We start from the raw sequence: 24,652 nt of genomic DNA, 5'->3' as shown, positions 1-24,652 counted from the left end.
TAACTCTATATACATAAAAACCTATGACTCTATAGACATAATGTTTTATTTCATAAATTAATATGTTTCTATGACATACAAACCCTTAGCCTAATTTTGATTAAGTTCTAAATACTAAGTCACAGTGATTGTAGAGATTCCCTTCTTGAACACTTGTTTGTTAAACTTGTCATTTAAAATATGATGTAAAAATCAACGATAATAAATTCTTTAATTAAAAAAAAGTATACTAACCCTAAAATAGTGAAGGACAGACTCAGACTAGTACAAGTGAGGACTGGATTATAGTCTGTAGACATAAGTAAGAGACCCTGTTTGTACCCTTCAGGAGTACACAATATAGTGAAGAAGACAAGGTAAAATTAATGACAAGGCTGAACAACGTCAAGCCCTGAGTGTGATCTGAAATGTATGAGCAACCAGACTGGTAATAAAAAAGGAGACATTATTTCAAATTTGTTCTGTGTTTATGTCAGCAAAGGTTTTGAATACAGGAAAGAGAGAGCAAATGAAGGGGTTACGTTATCTGAAAAGAAATTTATTCATTTCTTGACTTATAAAACTATAACCTCTCTGTATATCACCTTTATAATAACAATAAAAATAAAAAATTGACACATAAAATAACAAAATCGTATACAGCAAAAAAACATATACAAAGCTAATCTGAAGTAGTCACAGTTACTGATAAAGGAATTCCTTCCATTGTCAAGGTCGAGAGACTGTTACCCCTGTTTCTGGAAGATATATGGATTGGTATCTTCTAGGATGCACTGAATTTGCCTCCATAGTCCAAGGTTGCCTTGGAAATCATCCTCTACTATTCACCTCCACCTAGCAGGGATAAATATTTATTTATTTTTGTTCATATACTGAGGCTCCAACTCAGAATCCTCATTTTCTCATTTGACTGTTTTGTGTAAAGCTCTTTGCCTTGAACCATACTTCCACTTGTAGCTTTTTGCTGGTTATTGAAGGTAAGAGTCTCATGAAATTTTCTGCTTGTTTCCTTGAACCAAGATCCTCCGATCTGCCAGGTACCCATGACTTATGCCTGCAATCCTAGCTATGCAGGAGATTGAGATCTGAAGATCGCAATTCGAAGCCGTTCCAGGCAGGAAAATCTGTGAGACTATTACCTCCAATAAATAACTAGGAAACAAGAAGTGGAGCTGTAGCTCAAAGTGGTAAAGAGCCTTGAACAGAAAAGTTCAGAGACAGCACCTGGGCGCTGAGTTCAAGCCCCAGGCCCGGTTTAAAAAAAAGCCAGAAGTGGCACTGTGGATCAAGTAGTATAGAGTGCTAACCTGGAACATAAAAGCTATGGGATTAGCTGGGCACAGTGGCTCACACCTGTAATTCTAGCAACTTAAGAGGGTGAGACATAAGGATCGAGGTTCAAAGCCAGTCTGAGCACTAAAGTCCATGACACTCATCTCCAATTAACCAGTAGAAACCCAAAAGTGGCACTGTGGTAGGTAGGGCAGTAGCCTTGAGCTGAAGAGCTCAGGAACAGTGCCCAAACTAAGTTCAAGCCCCATGACTGACCCACCCCCCCAAAAAAAAATGTTGTGGGACTGTGTTCAGGCCCAGAGTTCAAACCCCAGGACTGGCAAAACAAACAACAACAACAACAAAATCCTTCAGATCTTAGACTCCAGACTAGCTAGGGTTACAGGCATGAGCTATCAGGAAATGGCTATAAATATTTAATTTTAACTATACACTTAACACTAAATACATTCATGTTGTAAGCTTTCAATCTGATAGGCTGTTCCTCCTGACAGCTGTTGTACCCCCTAGAATGAAATTTAACAGGATCTTTTCTAATCCATTTCTCTGCAGAGAAATCTAGCTATTGAGAGCAGAAACAAAGATGAAGCCTAAAGTGGAGTACAAAAAAAAAAAACAACATGACAATAAGATGAGTTACGGGGAAAATGTAGAAGAAAGAAAACGATTGCATGAGGGGGCCGGGAGTTTGGCCTAGTGGTTAAAGTGCTTGTCTAGCATGCATGAAGACCCGGGTTCAATTCCTCGGTACAACATACATAGAAGAAAGCCAGAAGTGGTGCTGAGGCTCAAGTGGTAGAGCTCTAGCCTTGAGAAAGTCCAAGGACAGTGCTCAGGCCCTGAGCTCAAGCCCAGGACTGGCAAAAAAAAAAAAAAGAAAATGATTGCATGAGAAACAGGCTTGCTCCAAAACAGACTTGGAAGCACAGACAGTGAATGCAAAAGAGAAAATAATGATTACATTATCTGTAGTTCTATTGTATATTTACTAGTTATAAACTCTTCACATGCATTTAACTCAATAGTTCTAGCATCGATGTGAGGTAGGTATAAATACCATCTCCATAGTATGGATGAGGAAGCTGACTAAAAAGAATTGAATTCACATATTCTAGGTCATCATTGGTAGTATGGATCCAACCTAGGGCTTCTGGTAATGCGTGCCCAGAGTCAACCTTCTGGATTATACCACTGGTGGAAAAAAACAACAATTATAGAGGAAAGTATCAATGGCAGGTGTGTGTGTGTGTGTGTGTCTGTCTGTCTATCTATCTATCCTGGGACTCGAAATCATGGCCTGGGTGCTATGTCCAACATTCTTTTGCTCAAGGCTAGCATTCTACCACTTGAGCCACAACTCCACTTCCAGCCTTTTGGTAGTGTATTGGGCATAAGGCTTTCATAGACTTTCCTACCTGCCTTGGCTGAGAATCTTAATCCTTAGATTTCAGCCTCCTGAGTAGCTAGGATTACAGGCATGAGCCATCAGGATACCTAGCTTCAGCAAGGTTCTTTTTTTCCCCACAATATACCTGTACCCTCTTAGAATAAAAACTAGTAGGATAGTCAGCTAAGAACACCAATCTACTCCAAGAGCCAGCTTCCTAGACGTGCTTCCTGTAAGAGCTCTGTTCCTATAAGGGAAAGGGGCTTCTGCCTTCCTTTTTTTTTAATCGGTGGCGGAAGGGGGGGGAGGGTTGGACCTTGGACCTGGGCACTGTATTTGAGCTCTTCAGCTCAAGGCTACTGTTCTACCCCTTGAGCCACAGTGCCACTTCTGCTTTTCTAGTAGTTAATTGGAGATAAGAGTCTCATGGTCTTTAGTGCCCTGGCTGGCCATCCTCAGATCTCAGCCTCCTGAGTAGCTAGCATTACAGGCATGAGCCACTAAGCCTGAGCCTGACCTGGCTTCCTTTAATACACTGCTGTCATTGCCTTGAAGTCCTTAACAATTTTATCTTTGAATTTGAGTTTTAGTAGTCTAGTCCAATGTGACAATGGAACATTCATTTGAGCAGAAGGGATACACTAAAGGGTGGGTGACATGGACTGTGAGCACTGCAGGCAGTGTTCGTTCTGAACAGTTGACCAGACCCTGGTATGCCCTAGCACATTTGAGGCAGACGAGAGCACCAGTAGGCCCCAAAGGGGACATTAGATGAGAAACATCAACTTTAGAAGCACCAAATAGGCAGCAGTAGCTATAGCCTTAGGAGAGAGGAGGGTCAATACAAGCAAGAAAGGAGCTAAGATGACAAACAGTCTTGTGATTCTGTCACCAGTGACTGCCTTGAAGAATGTGTACAAAGATAAACTCTCTGGCCTGGTTTCTGGGACAGGAACTACTTGTGATCTTTCAGTACACCTTGAAAAGAAATTATTACTAAGTCAAACATATATCCATGGTTAGTGCAGTAAAGTACAAGAGTACATGATGAGATTATTACAATTCTTTAAGAGTTTGAAACCTCTGGTTTTGATTGGCACAACAGTGCAAACCAATATCCATTGCCTGGGAAATAGGAATCATAAATAGAAATAAAATGTGTTTACCATCCAGGCACTGGTGGCTCACAAATGCAATCATAGCTTCTCAAGAGATTGAGATCGGAGGATCATGATTCAAAGCCAGTTGGGCAAGAAAGTCTATGAGACTCTTTTTTGTGCCATCCTGGGGCTTGGGCACTGTCCCTGAGATTTTTTTTTCTATTAATGCTATCACTCTACCTCTTGAGCCACGGTTCTTTCTGGTTTTGTTACTAGTTTTCTGGAGATAATAGTCCCATTGACTTTGCTACTCAGGCTGGCTTTGAACCATGATCCTCAGATCTCACCCTCCTGAGTAGGTAGGGTTATATTCATGAGGCACTGGCATCTGGCTATGAGAATTTTATCTCCAATTAATCATAAAAAAACTGACATGGGGGGGAGGGAAATGGGGACCAAGACATGAGAAAGGGTATCAATGTATGTGAAGTAATGCACCTTCCATCTGGCGAATGTAATGCAACCCTTCTATTAATTACAATAAAAATTATATGAAAAAAACTGACATGGAGCCGTGGCTTAAGTAGTAGAGTCCCAACAACAAATATTATAATCATAGGATGTTGCTACCAATTATGTAAATATAATCATATGATCTTGCTTCCAATTACATCAGTTTAATAACTGAAGCTCCTAAAATATAAAGTTGGATGATGATGATAACAGTGAATTTACAGAAAAGCAAACCAGAAAATTATTATGCTAAATGTATCACAATAACCACATATTTATTGCATTATATAAAATAAATCAAATATGTTATAGATGATTAAATAGTGTACTATAGTTGGTTAGGTATTGCAACATATCATTTCACTTCTATAACATTCTACAAGTAATAAAAGATTTAATTTTTTTTGCCGGTCTTGGCTTGAACTCAGGGCCTGAGCAATGTCCTTGAGCTTTCTGAAGGCTAGCGCGGTTACCACTTGAGCCACAGCACCACTTCCAGCTTTTTTTTATTGTTGGGGACTTCCAGCTTTTTCTATGTATGTGGTGTCAAGGAATCCAACCTGGGTCTTTGAGCATGATAGGCAAGCACTCTACGGGGCCAAAATATTTAATTTTTGTGCTGGTAGTGAAGCTTAAATGCAGAGTTCCATGTCCTTAAGTTTTTTTTTTTGCTAATGGCGGGGGGGGGTTCTACCACTTGAGCTACACCTCCATTTCTGGTGTTTTGCTAGTTGGAGATAAGAGTCAGGGAGTTGTTAACTCCCATATCCCTGCAGGGAAGCAGGAAATGTTTTTCTGTCTGTAATTTAACCTTGCTTTTGAGCCATATTTCTCAAGCCATCATTTCCCTTAAGGGTGTACTCTGTTTCTATTTCCCTATTAAACTCCTAGCTTTGCCACATAAAATGAGAGACAGAAAAAGAGGGAGGGGGCCGGAAGTTTGGCCTAGTGGTAGAGTGCTTGCCTAACATGGATGAAGACCCAGGTTCTATTCCTTGGTACCCCATACATAGGAAAAGCTAGAAGTGATGCTGTGGCTCAAGTGGTAGAGCTCTAATCTTAAGAAAGCCCAAGGATAGTGCTGAGGCCTTGAGTTCAAGCCCCGGACTGTCAAAGAAATAGAAAAGAAAAAGGAAAAGGAAAAGATGGACAGTGAGAGTGGGGGGGTATCTTAAAGATTTGTAATGCATGGGCTGGTTTTGAATCAAGATCCTCAAGTTTAGCCTCCTCAGTTGCTAGGATGTGAGCCACCAGCACCCAGCTAGTAATAAATACTTTAAAGGAAACAACCTTATATTTCAGAATCTTTTAACTATACTGCCCCTATTTCTCTTTTTTCTTTTGAGCAGAGCCCCTAGCAGGCTCCTAGTTCCGCTTGATTGTGATTGTGAAGTGAACTGGGATGGTAGTCATTCAAACAACCTGATTATTCTAACCATAATCTTCCTCAATAGTAGACTAGTAGTGTGTGTGTGTGTGTGTGTGTGTGTGTGTGTGTGTGTGTGTGTGTGTTTGTGTGTGTGTTTGTGTGTAGGGAGAAGTATGGAGAAACCAGATACAGGACAATAAAACAAATATGGACTATAATGTGCAATTTGCAATTTTTGCAGGAACAGGATCATATCATATTATATGGTCAATTGTCTTTTTCATTTGACAAGATGCCTTGGAGTTCTTTTTTCCATTGCAAACAAAACCATTCCTTTTAAACCACTTCAGAGAATTGCTTCATTTGTGTAAATCTAAATCGATTTTTCTACTTCCCTAAAGGATAAAGTGGCTTTAATTTTTCACATTTATAGGGCTAAAACTGGTATGGGCCACTTTGTGGCCAGGTGTATTTCTTTATGTGGACACTCAAAGGTATGTTATTTGGTCATGGGGTACTGTTCTTTTCCATTTTAATACAGACTTTTAGCTTTTTGGGTATAGCTCAGTGGTGTAGTGTGTGCCTAGCAGGCCCAGTGCTCTGAATTTAATCCTCAAGACAGTAAAAAAAATTTAACAAGCTGCTGAGTTGCTTTCCAAAAATACTATGCAGAAGGAGGGACAAGATGGGGAATTGGAAGCATCTGCCATTTTTACTCTTTGAAAGAGAAGAATTTAATGACATAGAAGAGACTCCATTCTGAAGAGGAGGAAAGAAGCAGAAAGCACAAAGAAGGTGGCATGAAGGCAGACACCTACAGAGAAAGAAAACCAGCAGAAGAAAAACAGCCAGGTGTTCTGAGCTAGTTCCTGGCTGGCTCTTCCAGCTGCGGGAAAGAAAATTGAAGGCTCCAATACAAGGTAAAATGGATTGTTAATGCTAGCCCACAGATCACTTAGACATTAACCTTGGTACAGGGATTTGTTAGGCAGCATGTACATAAAGTGTGGGAGGCTAGCCTTGGTGAAGAAAGACATTATATGACTGGTTTTATCTAGGAGTGCAACAGCAAGTATTTTCTTGAGAGAACATATTGTTGTAGACTCAGTTACTCTGGGATCTGAAGCAATCAAGCTTAACAAATCACAGGACACTTTGCCATTGAATTTGGGTTTCAGTCAGTTCTAAGAGTGGCTGAGGGGAGGGAAGAAAATCAGAACCTCAAAGAGAAGCTTGAACTGTAGAAAGCTATATTGTTAGCTCAGGTGCCAGGGGCAATGCCTTAGGAAGCCTGACAGTACTGGCTCCTGCCAAATCACAGAAGAAGCATTAGTGTAGTAGACATTGCATTCACTTACAGAGGAGTACAATGGCAACTTCTTTTTGCCAGTCCTGGGGCTTGAACTCAGGGTCTGAGCATTGTCCTTGGACTTTCTCAAGGCTAGAACTCTGCCACTTGAGCCACAGCACCACTTCCACCTTTTTCTATGTATGTGGTACCAAGGAATCAAACTCTGGTCTTGGTGCATGCTAGCAAGCACTCTACCACTAGGCCAAACTTCCGGTCTTTCAATGGCAACTTCTAACAGCCAGTGGAGGTGTCCTTAGAGGTTGTTGAGATGACAAAGGCTTCCTGGCAGTGTAGGAATCTGGGGATTTCCCTGCTGAGCAATGCCAAATAGGAGCCATTAGAGGCAGGTGGGACTCTGGGGGCATGGGTACCACAGCTATCTTTTTTACCACTAGGCCAAACTCCCGGCCCCAAAAAATCCTTCTATAATAAATGAAGGCTAACGAAATTTGTGACTACTAAACCAGAACTGCAAAACACACTTGAATAAATTCTACTTGATGAGTAGGTTAAGTAAAGAGGAAGAAGATGCAATTCTTGGGGCCTCAAGTTTGGCCTAGTGGTGGAGTGCTTGCCTAGCATGCACAAAGACCCAGATTTGATTCTTCGGCACCACATACATTAAAAAAAAAAAAGCCAGAAATGGTGCTGTTGCTCAAGTGGCAGAGTTCTGCCCTTGAAAAAGTCCAAGGAGAGTGCTCAGGCCCTGAGTTCAAGCTCCAGGACTGGCAAAAAAAGGGGGGGGGGCAAGAGTTTGGCCTAGTGGTACAGTGCTTGCCTAGCATGCATGAAGACCGAGGTTCAATTCCTCTGTACTACATATATAGAAAAGCCGGAACTGGTGCTGTGGCTCAAGTGGTAGAACATTACCTTGAGGAAAGCCCAAGGACAGTGCTCAGGCCCTGAGTTCAGTCCCCAGAACTGGCAAAAAAATTCTTAAAATTTGGCAGTTTTTGCTGATGGGATTGTAAACTGGTTCAGCCACTCTGGAAAGCAGTGTGGAGGTCTCTTAAAGAACTGAAAATTGACCTTCCCTATGATCCCACCATACCACTTCTGGGCATCTACCCTGAACATCATAACCCAGAATATGATAAGGATACCTGCTCAGCTATGTTTATCTCTGCACTATTCACACTAGTCAGGTGATGGAAACAATCCAGATGCCCTATTGCAGATGAATGGATACAGAAAATGTGGTATATATACAGTGGAATTCTACATAGCCAACAGACAAGATAAAATAATTGCATTTGCAGGGAAGTGGATGAATCTAGAATGAATCATGTTGAGTGAGACAAGTCAAGACCAAAGGAACAAAAGGCGCATGGTAACCTTAATATGTGGCTATTAGATCCAAACAGTACAAGAGCAAGGACTCAATATATTCATACCCAATGCTATGGACATGGAATTGGAAATATAAACACAACTACATAGACATAAAAACTTATGACTCTATAGACATGTTTTATTATATAGATTAATATGTATCTATGACATACAAACTCTTACCCTAATTTTGATTATGTTCTAAAAACTAAGTGCCAGTGATTGCATATAGAGATTCTCTTCTTAAATACTCATTTGTTAAACATGTCATTGGAAATATGATGTAAAAATCAATGTTAATAAATTCTTTAATAAAAAAATTGGCAGTTTTATTGAGTAGGTAAGCAAGCAGACAAAAAGCAGACAAGCAAAAGGCAGGGACACATTAACAATGTGTGGCCTTCTCAAAGGGAGGGAAACACTGGGCTCTTTGACAATGGAGGTATTTATGTGATAAAGGCTTAGGTTATGCAAAGACAGGTGTTAATCTTTGCTCATCACATTTGGTGTCCTAAGTTCCTGGCTACTGTTCTTATAACAACAACAACAACAACAACACTTGAAACTTTGAAATTAAAAGCAGTCAGATGTAATAAAGAAGTATGCGTATTAATGAAGGCTAGATGCTGGTTCGTATGCCTGTACTCACAGCTACTTGCACAGTTCAAAGCCAAACTGGGCAGGAAGTCCATGAGACTTTTATTGTTTGTCAGTCTCAGGACCTGGGCACTGTCCCTGAGCTCTTTTTTTTTTCTCCAGTCCTGGGCTTGGGCTCAGGGCTTGAGCACTGTCCCTGGATTTTCTCAAGGCTAGGGCTCTACCACTTGAGCCACAGCACCACTTCTGGCTTTTTGCTATGTGTGTGGTACCAAGGAATTGAACCCGGGTCTTCGTGCATGCTAGGCAAGCACTCTACCGTTAGGCCAAACTCCCGGCCCCTAAAACTAGATTTTCTTTTCTTTTTGGATCAGTCACAGGACTTAAACTCTGGGCCTAGTCACTGTCCCTGAGCAATTTAGCTTAAGGCTAATGCTCTACCATTTTGAGCCATAGTGCCACTTCCCCCTGAGCTCTTTTGCTCAAAGCTAACACTCTACCACTTTGAGAAAAACTCCCCTCTGGCTTTCTGGTGTTTAATTGGAAATAAGAGTCTCAAGGACATAGCCAGGTGACAGTGGTTCATGCCTGTAATCCTACCTACTCAGGAGGCTGAGATCTGAGGATCACCATTTAAAGCCAGCCCCGGCATGAAAGTCCATGAGTCTCTTTTCTCCAATTAACCACAAGAATACCAGAAGCTGTGTGATGGCTCAAAGCAGTACAACACTAGCCTTTTAGCTCTTGAGTCTCTTTTCTCCAATTAACCACCAGAATACCAGAAGTGGTGTTGTGGCTCAAAGCGATACAGCACTAGCCTTGAGCTGAAGAGCTCAAGGACAGCACCCAGGCCCAGAGTTCAAGCCCCAGGACTGGCAAAAAAGGGGTCAAGTACCAAAGATTTTCCATTGTCAAAATTTGAATCTCAACAAAGATCATGAACTAGAAGAAAAAAAAGCCAGCATGCTGGCTCATACCTGTAATGCAAACTACTCAGGAGGCTGAGATCTGAGGATCGCTGTTCAAAGCCACCCGTGGCACTAAAGAACTGGACACTCTTACCTCCAATTAACCAGTAGAAAAGGAGAACTGGGGCCATGGCTCAAGGGGTAAGGCAGTAGCCTTGTGCTAAAGAGCTCAGGGACAATGCCCAGGCCCAGAGTTCAAGCCATGACCACAAAATAAAACCTGCAACAGCCTGGTGACAGTGGCTCAGTAGCTACTCAGGAGGCTGAGATCTGAGCATTATGGTTCAAAGCCAGGCCAGGCAGGAACTGTGAAATTCTTTTCACTGTCCTTGAGCTTTCTCAAGGCTAGAGCTCTATCACTTGAGCCACAGCACCACTTCTGGCTTTTTCTGTGTATGTGGTACCAAGGAATTGAATTCAGGTCTTCATGCATCTTAGGCAAGCACTCCACTACTAGGCCATGCTCCTGGCCTGTAACTGTGAGATTCTTATCTGTATTTAATGATAAAAATTGAGAAATGGAGCTGTGGCTCAAGTGGTAGTGTGCTAGCCTTGAGCAAAAGAAACTCAGGGGCAGGGTCATGGCCCAGGGTTCAAGCTCCAGGACCAGCATCAAAAACAAAATAAAACAAAATATCTGTGGCTGCAGTAGAACTTCATAATGCAAGTAAGGTTGTAAATAATAGTTTTCATTCAAGGATAAAGTGTTTACAAAATGGAGCAGGCTTCTTCTGCTTCCCTTTAGTTTCAGCTCTTTCCTTTTATAATTTGTATATGTAAGGCACAAAGTGTTTGGGGAGGGGGCTCAAGACTAGTTAATGTCATTCAACAGTAGTAAGAAGCTTCTGAAGGTTGGGTGCTTGCTGGTGGCTCATGCATGTAATCTCAGCTACTCAAGAGGCTCAGATCTGAGGATCTCAGTTCAAAGCCAGCCCTGGCAGAGATGTTAATGAAACACTTATCTCTAGTTAACCACATAAAGCTAGAAGAGAAACTGTGGCTTCTTTGGTATAGTAGCTAGCCTTGAGCACAAAAGCTCAGAGACAGCACCAAAGCCCTGGACTTAAGCCCCAGGACTAACAACAAAAGGCCTCTAGAGTCCTGGCTTCACTCTACTTCAAGCACTTCTCTATTGCTCAACGGTGACTCGTCACCTTCTTTTTCTTTCGGATCACAATTTTAAAGCTCTTTTAAAATGAATACTGTGTTCAAGGATGAACCCTCACACTCAGATCTTCCTGTATTCTTGCTACCAATTTATATTCTTTGCTTCAAAAGTCTACAACCTATGGGCTGGGGAGGTAGCTTAGTGGTAGAGTGCTTGCCTAGCATGCATGAAACACTGGGTTTGATTCCTCGGCACCACATACATAGAAATAAACAGGTAAGTGGCACTGTGTCTCAAGTGGTAGAGTGCTAGTCTTAAGCAAAAGGAGCTCAGAGACAGTGCCAGGCCCTGACTTCAAACCCCAGGAGTGGCAAAAAAGTCTATACCCGGGTTCGATTCCTCAGTACCACATACACAGAAAAGGCTGGAAGTGGTGCTGAGGCTCAAGTGGTAGAGCTCTAGCCTTGAGAAAGCCCAAGGACAGTGCTCAGGCTCTGAGCTCAAGCCTAGGACTGGCCAAGAAAAAAGTCTACAAACTGCTACCAAACACTGTGTTCAAGGGTGTTTTGGCTGTCCTTTACATGTAATGTACTCATTGAACAACTTAGCTAAGTACATGCTGTACAGTAGCAAGAGCAAGCCACCACTTAAAAGGCAGAATTTGGAGTCTTTATTGGAGCGCTAGTAGACAGCAGAGAGACTCCAATCACAAAGCTCTACCACCCTGGCTACACCTTATGTTGCCTCAAAGTGCATAGTGCATGGATTTAATCTTAACAAAGTAAAAAAGCAAATCAGATGTTAACACAAAGTAAATCCAAAACCAATGAACACTTGAATCTACCAAAGATATTAAATATAAGCCCCCCCCCCAAATGAAATGGGGACACAATCAAGAACTAATCATCTAAGGAGAGTAAGACTTTTCTGGAACACGCTAACTCAAAACACATCTGCAAATCAAAGAATATCCTCCACCATCCAGGCCCATTGCCCAGACCCAGTCTCCTTACTTCAGTGCCAAGGACACAGAGATAGTCAAGCATAGACACTGCTTATTTGTTCAATCCAAGAACAGGATGCAACAAAGTGCTGTAGGGCCGGCTGTGATGAGTTGGCACAGAGATCCTTCGTTGGTAATCAGGAAAAGAATCAAAGGCATGAGCTGAATTTTGTACGTATTTAGGGTAGAGGACTAAAGACTACTAGAGGCAAAGAGAAAAAGAGCCATTCTACACAATGGTACAGAAAATAAGAAGCTGATATTAATAGCTTAATGGATATGGGGTAAACTTCATTATCACTGGAGCTAGAGAAGCAGTCAGAGGGCCATAAAGACAGACCATTGAATCTTATATAAAAAGGACTTTGGAGGGCCAGGAGTGTGATCTAGTGGTAGAGTGCTTGCCTAGCATGCATGAAGCCCTGGGTTTGATTCCTTGGTACCAAACACACAGAAAAAGCCAGAAGTGGTGCTGTGGCTCAAGTAGTAGAGCTCTAGCCTTGAGAAAGCTCAAATATAGTGCACAGTCCCTGAGTTCAAGTCCCAGGACTGGGACTTTGGAAATCGGGTGCTTTAACTTTGTTTTTGTGCTCAAGACGAGTGCTCTACCACTTGAGCCACAGCTCCACTTCCAGCTTTTTAGTGGTGAATTAGCAATAAGAGTGCCATAGACTTTCTTTCTTAGGTGGGCTTTGAACTGAAATGGTCAGATTTCAGTCTCCTAAATAGCTAGGATCACAGGCTGGAGCTACCCATGCCTGGTCATAAGCAATAGTTCTCAATCTTCCCTTGTGTCATAGATAGTTTTTAAAATCTGGACAAAAGGGCTGGGAGTATAGCTTAATGGTAGAGTGCTCGCCGAGCATGTACCAAGCCCTGGTATCGATTCCTTGGTACCACATACATACACAGGAAAAGCTGGAACGCACTGTGGCTCAAGTGACAGAGCACTAACCTTGAGCAAAAAGGGTCCAGGGACAGTGCCCAGGCCTTGAGTTCAAGCCCTGAAACTGGCAGAAGAAAAAAAACAAACAAACATGGACAAAAGCCAGACACTAACTGGTGGTATCTCATGCCTGTAATCTTAGCTGCTCGGGAGGTTGAGTTCAAAGTCAGCAGTTCAGGCAGACTCTTATCTCCAATTAAGTGGAACCTTTGCTCAAGTTGAGAGCTGCAGTGGGGAGGAGGGGAAGAGGCTAACTTAATGTAAAAGGTCCTAAGGTTAATACTAATATGCATGTATGTACACACATACACACGCACGCACACACGCACGCGCACACACACACACAGCTGTACGGACTTTTTCAATGGAAAAAAAGTACATCTACTCAGGCACAGAATACTGCTAACAATAGCCTGGTCAGTAGTTAAAGAGTAGGAAGTTCAGGTGAGAAATGATGGGGCCTGAACTAAGCCACAGAAATGAGGTCAGAAAAGATAAGATGTACTAAATGCTTCAATGTTATCGACAGATCTTGTCACCAATTGGACTTGAAAAACAAGGAAAAGGCAAGAGTCTTATGAGAACCAACTCTTGAGCCTGGTGCTGGTGACTCAATGCCTGTAATCATAACTACTCAGGAAGTTAGTATTTGAGGGTTTCTTGCCCAACAAGAAAGCCTGAGCCTTTCCAACTAACCACAAAAAGCCAGAAGTAGAGCTGTAGCTTAAGTGGTAGAATGCTAGCCTTGAGCAGAGAAGCCGAGAGAGAAAGAGAGAGAGAGAGAGCGAGCGAGCGAGCGAGCGAGCAAACTTAAGAGGAGAGGTTCTGCTTGGTAAATGTTAAATGAAAGGTGACTTTAGATCATCCAAATCAAGAGGTGAGTCAGGAAGCTAAATTTATTATTTAATTTGAGAATTCTTGCGAGGGGACTCCTGCTCTGGTATTATGCTCTGACACCCAAATCTCTGTGCCATACTATTGAATTGAAACAAATGTTTCCAGTGTGTAGAAAGGTATCAAATAATGGGCAAATAAAACTTCACACATCCAGTATTGTTTCACATTTTTTTTACTAAAAGAATAGACTTTTATTAAGCGCTGTAAGTTTCTTTCCGTCAGCATTAACAGAACAACAGACCAAATTCCATCACAGAACAACTCCAGAGACATTCTCATTCCTTTCGGAAACATTTTCATTAACTTCTGCAGTTTCCCCAAAGTAGCATCCATTCAAACTTACATTAATAAACTATGGAGCTTTTGTGGTGAGGTGGGCCAAGAAAGACAGGGAATTTGGAATCTGGGAGTGGGAAAGAGAAATACGTATTATCCATCCACTAAACACACTGTCAAGAGCACAGGAGAAGAGATAGTAACACAGGGGAAAAAAAAACAATGAAAGAATTTACTTTTGTCATTAACATTATTTACCAGGGAGCACTAAAAATCACTGACTTTTTGCAGTTATCTAGTGTGTTAGTCTAGAAGTAGAATAAAATAAAAGGTAGGAGGGGAAATGCCGTCTGGGAGGTCATTAACATGAAGTCATCAGATTTGGCAGGGTTATGAGATTAATAAAATCTGAAATATTCAGTTGGCTTCATTTACATGAAAATTCACTAGCCATTAGTTACTACCAACACGGATGAAAAGAGCATTTATAAAAAGTACAGGGGCAATGTCAAAAGCTGAAATGGGCACCCTAGCACAGGGGATGTTTTGTTTTGAACTTGGTGAAGAGGATTTTGTTTTTTGTTTTTTGTTTTTTAAGAAAAACACCATTTGAACACCAAAATCATCTCGGACAATATTGAAGGTAACCAGCAGTAATAGGAAAATAGGTGCACTGAGCTGTCTACCTGCACAGCAGACTACTGCAATAAGCGAAGGGGAAAGAAAAGAGCAAGTCAAATAAGATGCCAAAGTCAGAGGAGGGGAAAAATATAGGGCAAATACAATGGAATAGTGAAAACTTACCCCCCCACCCAACCCTAAGCATATTTAGGAAATATGCACCCGGAAGTGAACAAGTATGATTAAACCTTAGTAGAATTACACTAACTACTTAACTGTGGTCTACTTGTATTGTCCTTTCAAAGGAGTGTGTGACGGGGTTGGGGGGGGGGTCTTAGAGGCTGAAATGGTGGCACTGGTATGCCCACAGGAGCCTTCTAAGATTCCAAAGGACTGGATCATCATAACTGAAGAGCTACTCCCATACTCTTTCTACCCTACCTAAGCATTCCTGCCCCACCACCCACCTTAACCACCCACCCTAATACCTTGTCTGGCTGTTTTGCTCTGATCAAAAAATGGTAATGGGACTTGGCCAACAATATCAAAAAATCAAGATGGAGACAAATCAAATGTCCCTAACCAAAACAAGTTGCACTTCTTGGGCTTTAGTCTACTCAAAATTCTACTGGGTCAGAATGAAAATGATACAGATAGGTCTGGTCCAGACCAGACACGGCCAGACTGACCCCAGGACATGCTAGCAGACATAAAGATCTGCAGCCCTTTGGGGATCAGTGGCTATATACAACCAGTGTCTTTTTGCTCATGGCCATACCGAGTGAAGGGGTCATATCGCAGTCAGATATGGAACCTCGGGTTGAAGGATAAGAGTCTCCTCAAGTGGCCCAGCAAAGATCAGACCTTCTCTTCTCCAATTTGTCCTCTGATTAGAAAAGGAAAGTTTGTTTTCCAGTAATAAACCTTATCTTTGTGGTTTTTAATTTGGGCATAGGAATTTAAATTTGGGAATATGGCCCTTCATAGTTTCTTTTCTTGTAATCTTCCAAACTCCAAATATTGAATCCAAATAAAAAATCTGAGTTGGAGGTGAACCACTTACTTCACCTTGGGTCAAGCTAAGGGAAAAGTCCAGCTGTGTAGAAGGGAAAAAAGCAAGCCTTTTGGCAAACTGGAATCATCCCTGTGAAAGAAGTAGTTTTACTTCTCACAGTGAATGCCTACAAACTAATCTCAATGCTGTGAGTTAACAATACTGGCATCTGACTATGTCAGATACATTCAAGATGCACGGAAACAGCAACTGAAAAAAGACTTTACATTTAACTTCAAATACTTTCTATTCAATATATATCCATATATGTATAACCATTCTCTCACAATTCAGTGATTCTGGTTACTTTTAGAGTTCCAAAGGTTCATCTCTCTTTGGCTCTGAAAGAAAATTCCAAGCCATCGCAACTGAATTCCCTCCATTGCTGGTTCTAAAAGTCCTAACCTTTAAGAAGTGAAAGGCTGGGAATGTCCAGGAGGGATCAAATTGGGAGCTCATTTCAAAGAGAAAATTTTCAAGTACTTTTTCCTTGCTTACATCTGGCTAAGTGTACACTTTTGTCATCCTTCTAAGGTTTATGTTAGAAGTATTTGGGCAGGTGGCAAGGCATTCTAGAGCTCTTTCCCCTGCAAATACTGGGTTCTTTTAAACTGGGCCAGACTAGCATTAAATAGCCGGACAGTTTTCAATTTCTTCATATACAGTCATTGTAAGTGAGCAGTTAGCAAACAGCTTTCTGGTTGTCTGAAAAAAATCACCAAGGATCTGCTGTGGATTAAGGTGCATGGGTTTTTTTTTTCTTTTTTCAAAAAGAGAACCCTGCCAGAAGTCTAGTCAGTTGTATTCCTGTAGAAGTGGTACTTCTTGGGCCATAATATCATAAAGCCCAAAAGGAAGTGTGTGAGGCTGAAAGCCTCAATTCCTGAATGAAGACATAATGCTTATCTGTTGCAGCCATATTTCCATCCCTCATCTATGGCTTCCCAAAGAGGGAAACTGGAAATGCAAGGTTGTTTCAAGATTATTTCCAGCAAGGAGAAACAGCCTCTTTATCCTGGGCAGATCTTGGCCAGCTGGGGCCTAGAATCTTTTACAGAATATTTCTCAAGGCTGAGGCCAGAGTCCTCTGAAGTCTTCCTTGCAAAGCAAATGAAAAGATCCGGTAGTCAAAATGTCAATGAACAAATGAAACAATCTAGGCATGTAAAATCAACTTGTCAAATTTCCTCACACTTCCCTACCTCATCTTTCCAATGTAAGTCCTCCTTCCAGGGACTCATATCAACCAATTGTCATCTGATCCAACTGGATCCTGGCGTTCCATAAGAAATTTCTTCCAAAATGGCCGAAAGCCCTTGCAAATAGTAATCACCTCCCATTCCCTTTTCCTTTCCAAACCTTCATTAAAAAATGCCAAACTCTTCCCATCATGTTTCAACCTCCCTCTTTTGCAGTATATGGGATGTGAGGGCTCTGTTCAAAGTGAAGCTTGTAACAACCCAAGTGTTTGTTGTTCTGAACAGGCAATCTCTGGAAAGTACTTTGTGTCTGATTTAGAGTAGCCCATCCTCTCATAATTGTGATGGGCAGTGACTTAGTAAGGATTTCAGATTTAAAGTGTGATCTTTTAAACCCACCACTCCATAGCAGTGGAAGCATTTCTGGGAAATTCAGTAAATCATTTGGGACATCACCATGTTTGTATGCATGTGTATACACATGCATATATACACACACTTCATATATATATATATAAAATATGTATAGATAAATAGATCTGTCTCTTTATATAAAGGGTATGTGTATGCATACAGATACACACATTCATACACACATACACACACACACACACACACACACACATACACACACATACACACTGAGTCTTTTGAGTCCTTTTCGTACTCAGTTTCATAACATTGATTCTCACCCCTTTCAGGGTGTGGGCAGCAGGGAGTGGGTGAACTGCACCATATCTTCTATTTTACAAACGATGCACTGGTTGAGAGGCAGGAAAAATCTGCCCAGTACTTTTCCGACTCACTTGAATCTCCCAGTACAAAGGCCATTGGTAGTTTTTTTTTAAGTATAAAATAAAAATAAAATAAAATAACAAATACTACTCACTGCCCTGAAAACATCTACCTATCTGATTGTCAGGCCAGAGCTAGAGGTGGCATACAAAATCCTGGAGTTGGGATAAACAATGAGGAGGTGGATACAGATTTTTATATCAAGCCCTCTCCCTCCCCCCTCCCTGTTTCAATCACCTCACAAAGAAAAAAAAAAGTCAGGAAGCCATAGACAGCTGTCCCCTCGATCCCATATTTTTTTCATACAAGTGTGTAAATGAGTATTATGTTAAACACTTAGAAAAGAAACAAAAGCTGGAATTTTACAATAAGATTTTAGGTGCTAACACTTTCTTTCTGACAGTTACTGCCTTACTAGACTCCCAGGGGAGATAAAGTGAATACTGGTGCGATAGATTTAATTTAAGAATTAATGCTAATCTTGTTGCTATTCATCTTTAAACAAAATTTTCCCAGCTTTCAAAGTCTGGAGCCCCAGAGAAAAAAGATATGGAAGGGGAATATTTGGATACAATAGGACATCCCATCAAAATCCTGGACAAATCAAGGGTGAGCTTTTATATCCTCCTCTAACTTGGGCCTCAAATCAGAAAAGTACAGTTTCCCACCCCCCTTCCTGAGCGGTGAGACTTCTGTTCAGCTTGTCAATCTTCCTTCCCGAGTGCCACAGTTTCCAGCTTTTGCTCTTGTAAGTGGTTCTTCTCTCCATTCTTCACAGAAAAGCAGCGGTTACCATTATCACACACATTGCTGTCTCTAGGTAAGGCACATTGTGAAGGAGCTGGAGGATGCTCATTTTTCTCTTCCTTAATCAATGTGCTGTTGTTTCCATTTACCTGGGAGTGGGATCGACCTTGATGAAGCTCCAGAGATTTAGAAGTCCCATCTGAAGAACCCTGGTGAAAACAAACAAACAAACAAGTAGGCCGGGAGTTTTGGCCTGGTGGTAAGTGCTTGTCTTGCATGCATGAAGACCCGGGTTCAATTTCTCAGTAACACATATATAGAAAAAAGCCAGAAGTGGTGCTGTGGCTCAAGGGTAGAGCTCTAGCCCTGAGAAAGCCCAGACAGTGCTTAGGCCCTAAATTTAAGGCCCAGTACTGGCAAAAATAAACAAAAACAAGGGGCTGGGAGTTTGGTTTGGGGTAGAGTGCTTGCCTAGCATGCATGAAGACCAAGGTTCGATTCCTTGGTACCACATATATAGAAAAAGCTAAAAGTGGTGCTGTGACTCAAGTGATAGAGCTCTAGTCTTGAGAAAACCCAAGGACAGTGCTCAGTCCTGATTTTAAGCCCCAGGATTTGCAAAAAAAATTTTGAATCCAAAACAAAATAGTGATGTTCAGACAAAATGAAAATCCCAAACAGGTTGGCTCTTCCCAAGCATGCTCATGAGCTAGCCTGAGGAAGCTTGATTCACTTCTTCAGAAATATGACCTAGTAGTACATCTGAGACTATCTTGCCTGAGAAGTTAGGATACAATAAATAGATGGATGGATCCAGTGATGGCAAAACTACTACTTAGGGAGCTTTATATTTTGCTAACATTCATATGAGCTAAATGGTAAATATTATGATGTTCCACTTACAGATGAAGAAGTTATAGCTAGCTTGCTTAAGATATAAAGTAGTAGGGTCAGGATTCTACTCAAGTTGAGCTAGCCTCTATTATCTCAACTGCCATGAAATACTGACCAATGCTAAGAATTGGATGAGTGAATGAAAGGAAAGACAAAAGCCCAGTAGATCTTTGAATGATATTTCACAGAATCTCTTATAACTAAAAAGCAATCATGCTAGACACCAGTGACTCACGGCCCAACATCTGAGGATTATGGTTCGAAGCTAGTATGGCAGGAAAAGTCCCTGGGACTCTTATCTACAATTAATCACTAGAAAAGCTACAAGTGGAACTGTGGCTCAAGTGGTAGTATGCTAGTGATGAATGAAAAAAATCCCAGGGATAGTGCTCAGGCTCGAAGTTCAAGCCCCAGGAACAGTACAAAAAAAGCAAAGCAAAGCAACCATTTAATCTCAGGAAAGCGACTGCTATTTTGAATGACATGAACTGTATTCTCAAGAAGTGAAGTTATACCTCTTGATCAATATTATTACTATATGGTTAGATAATACTATATATTCTGTTATTTGATTTTTATCTCCTGGCTGGTATACCCCACTTGAACCATGCACTTCCAGTCAATATTGCTCACTTTATGTACTAATTTTGTGCTGGTAATCAGGCCTAGATGCTGTCCTTGAGTTTTTGCCCAAAGTTGGTGTTCTGCCCTTGGAACCATACCCCTACTTCCAGCTTTTGGGGGGTTAATTGGAGATAAGGGTTTCATGGATTTTCCTGCCTGGGCTGTCTTTGAATCATGTTCCTCAGATCTCAGCCTCCTGTGTAAGCTAGGATTATAGGTTTGAGCCACTGCTTCCTGGCTTTATATTGTGCTGTACACAAGACATTAAAAGCTCAAAAATAAAAAAGATAGCTGGGCGTGGTGACTCACACCCGTAATCCTAGCTACCCAGGAGGCTGAGATCTAAGGATCTCGGTTCAAAGCCAGCCAGCTGGGTCACTAAAATGGGGCACTAAAACGTCTGTGAGACTCTTATCTCCAATTAGTCACTAGAAAACTGGAAATGACACTGTGGCTCAATGGGTAGGGTGGTAGCCTTGAGCTGAAAAGCTCCAGGACAGTGCCCAGGGCCAGAGTTCAAGTCCCACCACTGACAAATTGAAACCCCAAGGTCACTTACTTAACTCCAAAGTCTTTGTTCTTTCCACAGGATAAAATTGTGGTCAGTTATAAACAACAACTACTAACTTTTACTGAGCACTTTCCATGTTTTAGGCTCTGTGCTGAACACTTCACATATATTATCTGATTTAATCCTCATACCTTGTAAAGTGGATACAACTGCCTGTATTTTATAGACAAGGAGGTTAAATAGTTTGCCAAAGTCGCACAACTGGTCAACAGCAGAATCAGATGAAAAGCGAAATCATTTGTCTCTAAAAGATACAGGGCTTACTAGAAAGTGTTACCCAAGAACATTACAAGTACAACAGAATTAGTAAAAATCCAGACTGGAATTAGCCAACTGTGGGACTTAAAAAAAGAAATAATAATATTATTATTAGTTTATGGAAATGAATTAAGAATTTGAGAGCACATAAAATTCCAGGAGCCTAGGAGAATCTCAGGAAGAGCAGCACTACAGTCTAAGGACTTTCAATATGCTGGAACAATTCATCTTTTTCAGACTCACGAGAAAAGTTGGCTAAACAGAAAAAGAAGTCAGCAAGGCCGAGAGCCAGTGGCTCACGCCTGTAATCCTAGCTACTCAGGAGCCTGAGATCTGAGCATCACAGTTCAAGCCAGCCCAGGCAGGAAAGTCCTTACTTCTTATATCTAATGCCACCAGAAAACTGGAAGTGGAGCTGTGGCTCAAGTGGCAACTCAATAGCCTTGAACAACAACAATCACAAAAAAACACCGCAAAACCCTCGGGGGGGGGGGGGGGGCTGTGAGTGTGAATTTGGCCTAGTGGTAGAGTGCTTTGCCTAGCATGCATGAAGACCCGGGTTTGATTCCTCGGCACCATGTATATAGAAAAAAGCCAGAAGTGGTGCTGAGGCTCAAGTGGTAGAGCTCTAGCCTTGAGAAAGTCCAAGGACAGGGCTCAGGCCCTGAGCTCAAGCCCAGGACTGGCAAAAAAATAAAAATAGAAAAAAAAAACACCTCAGGAGGCTGGGAGTATGGCCTAGTGGTAGAGTGCCTGCCTAACGTGCAAAAGCCCTGGGTTCGATTCTCAGGTACCACATACACAGAAAGAGCCGGAAATGTGTTGTGGTTCAAGTGGTAGAGTCCTAGCCTTGAGCAAAACAAGCTCAGGGACAGTGACCAGGCCCTAAGTTCAAGCCCCAGGACTGGCCAAACAAAACAAAACAAAACAACAACCAAAAACCCTCAGGGATAGTTCATGGGTTCAGAGTTAAAGCCATGGGACAGGCAAAAACAAACAGAAAAATAAAACAACTTATGGGACATTGTACATTTATACTTTTCCCCTCTTTTTATTGGCATATATTGATTATGCAAAAGAATTTCACTGTGATATTTTGATACATGCACATTAAGTATTTTCCACTAACTCTTAATAATACATGAGTTTATGAAAACCACATGAATATCATTTATTACTCTGTTTTAAATGAGAGGAAATTGAGGCTCAGAAAAATAAAGATTTTGCCCTAAATTATATACTGAGTCATTTATCAGAGTTGATATTACAGCCTGAGCTAACTAATTCCATAGCCCTGTGCTGTCGAGATTCCAATATAGCTAACAATTCTGACTGCTAGAGACAAGAGCTGAACTTATGTTTGACTGACTCAATTAATTTCACACACCAGTTTTCTGGTAGCCACAAAGCGCCTAGTATCAGAAATTTGCTTAGAATTACCATGATATCACTGTCTAATGAGTTCTTTTTTGGTGGGTAGGGTTTGAGATAGGTCTCACTTATGTAGCCCACATCAGCCTACTGTATGCTAAGGATTACAGGTATGTGCCACAAGATCAGACCATGTACTGAGTTCATACTACATGTCAGACACAACATATTCACAAGGACATTATTTGTATTGTCTCATTAAATCATTACAAAACCCATGAAGTAGAGAAATCTCCTTTCTCTTAACTAAAATTGCTGCAGGTAGCTATTATCTACTCTAGGGAAATTCTGCATTACTTTTTTTTAGGGGGGGCCAGTCCTGGGGCTTGAACTCAGGGTCTAGGCACTGTCCCTGGATGCTTTTTGCTCAGTGCTAGTGTTCTGCCACTTCTGGCTCTTTCTGTGTATGTGGTACAGAGGAATTGAACCCAGGGCTTTGTGCATACTAGGTGAGCCGCTCTACCATTAGGCCACACTCCGGCCCCTTGATTTTTGTTTTTATCCTAAGCTGTCTTTCCTGAACATAGTTGACTACTTACTGATTTTTTTCTTTCCTTTTCGTTTTCTTTTTTTTCTGTTTTGGGGCTTGAAATCTGGGCCTGGATACTGTTCCTGAGCTTATGTAATCAAACCTAGTATTCTATCACTTGAGCCACAGCTCCACTTCTGGATTTTTGTGGTTAATTGGAGATAAGAGTCTCATTAAATCTCCTGCTTGGACTGGCTTTGATATTTGATCCTTAAATCTCAGCCTCCTGAGCAGTAGGGATGAGTCACAGGTACCAGGCTTCATAAGTATTTCTTATGCCCATAAATCAGTACTTAAATCGCATTCTCTTCCTTTCTCTTTAAGACCCCCCAGTGATATCCACATAATGATTTCTGTGATCTCGGTTAGCGTGATTCAACCAGAGAGAGATGATCTATTCTTTTTTGTACTAAAAATAGAAGGTTTTTCAGACTATATGCTTGATGATCAGACCCTGAATCATAGTGAATTCATCAAGGCTATTCCAATTTATGGGAACTCTCCTGGATGACTAGTTTTGTTTGGTTTTGTTTTTCTGGACATAATGCCTTTTACCTTACCGGAAAGTTCTGGGAAGATTTAGAAAATGTCCAAACTCACTGCTCTCTGGCATTGGAATTCATTATAAAATGGTTTGTTTTTCCTCTTTGGGCTCAAAATAACACTTAAAGCAAACTTGTACTTATGATTGAGAACTGATGAAAAAATGATTAGTGGAAGGGGCCTTGGCAGAATGTAGGCACTCAAGAAACATTAACTCTTAAGTATATTGTAAGGACAGCATTATTATATTATAAGGACAGATTGAATCTGGCACAAAGTATTTTTGTTTGGTGGCACTAGGGATCATACTCTGGGATTTATGTATACCATACAAGCACTACAACTGACAGATGACAACAGCTTCAGTGTGTGATTTTGGATAGTTCACCCAGGTGCTGGAAGCTCATGTCTGTAATCCTAGCTACTCAGGAGACTGAGATCTGAGGATCATGGTCCAATGCCAGCCCTGGCAGGAAAGCCCATGAGACTCTTATATCCAATTAACAAATAAAAGAACCTACATGTGGAGTTATGGCTCATGTGGTAGAGTGCTAGCCATGAGCAAAAACTCTCAGGGACAGTGTCCAGGCCCTGAGTTCAAGTCCCAGGTCTGGTGCGCACGTGCGCGCACACCCACACCCACACCCACACACAAAACAATAGGTGTTTCCTGGAGACTGGTGGCTCATGACTATAGTCCTAGCTATGCAGGAGACTGAGATTCACAGGATTTCCATTCCCGGCCAGTGTTGACAGAAAAGTCTGAGAAGCTGTCTTCAAAATAACCAGCAAAGAGCTGGACTCAAGTAGTAGAACACCAGCTGAACAAGCAAGCCAAAGAAGTAGGAGTCCTTGAATTCAACCATGGTAATGGCAGAAATTCAAAAGTTTTTCCCACTTGGAGGTGGAGCATGTGTAATGAGTAGCATCGACCTATAGGAACTATGATATAATCAAGACAGAAATAACATGAAAATGAAGACCTGAGTAGTTAACACTAAGCAGAATGACAATGCCTCCCTTCCACACATTCTGCAAAGGTAAAGTTCAATTTTCTAAGCATCTTTGTGGCTGTCCCATCTCTTCAGAAGCTCAGGCAGGCTGCAGACACTCTGTTAGTTTCACTCTGATCTCCTTTTGGCAAGGTCTTAAGGGCATGGACCTCATTTCTATCTTTTTGTCTTACTTAGAGAAAAGGACAAGCCTCTGGATCCCTGAGGGAAAAATTCTGAGTGACTAACCCTCA

The 24,652-nt window shown here is 41.4% G+C and overlaps 1 protein-coding gene across 2 annotated transcripts in view; it reads right to left on the bottom strand.

Moving 5' to 3' along the window:
* Positions 1-14,018: 14,018 nt before the first annotated feature.
* The window catches only part of Fam120c (family with sequence similarity 120 member C), a 110,013-nt gene continuing 99,379 nt past the window's right edge, over positions 14,019-24,652 (bottom strand). Inside the window, exon 16 of one of the 2 annotated variants that reach the window (XM_090326811.1) lies at positions 14,019-18,765. In XM_090326811.1, the coding sequence (XP_090182937.1) occupies positions 18,514-18,765 (252 nt within the window). In that variant the 3' untranslated portion in view covers positions 14,019-18,513. The remainder of the gene's footprint in view (positions 18,766-24,652) is intronic. The other variant, XM_090326812.1, reaches the window with a different exon arrangement.

This window comes from Megascapheus bottae, chromosome X (genome assembly GCF_031878675.1).
Source record: "Megascapheus bottae isolate mThoBot1 chromosome X, mThoBot2.hap1, whole genome shotgun sequence".
Lineage (NCBI taxonomy): Eukaryota > Metazoa > Chordata > Mammalia > Rodentia > Geomyidae > Megascapheus > Megascapheus bottae.
Note: the sequence above shows the minus strand (reverse complement) of the source record. Positions and strands in the feature narration are given on the sequence as shown.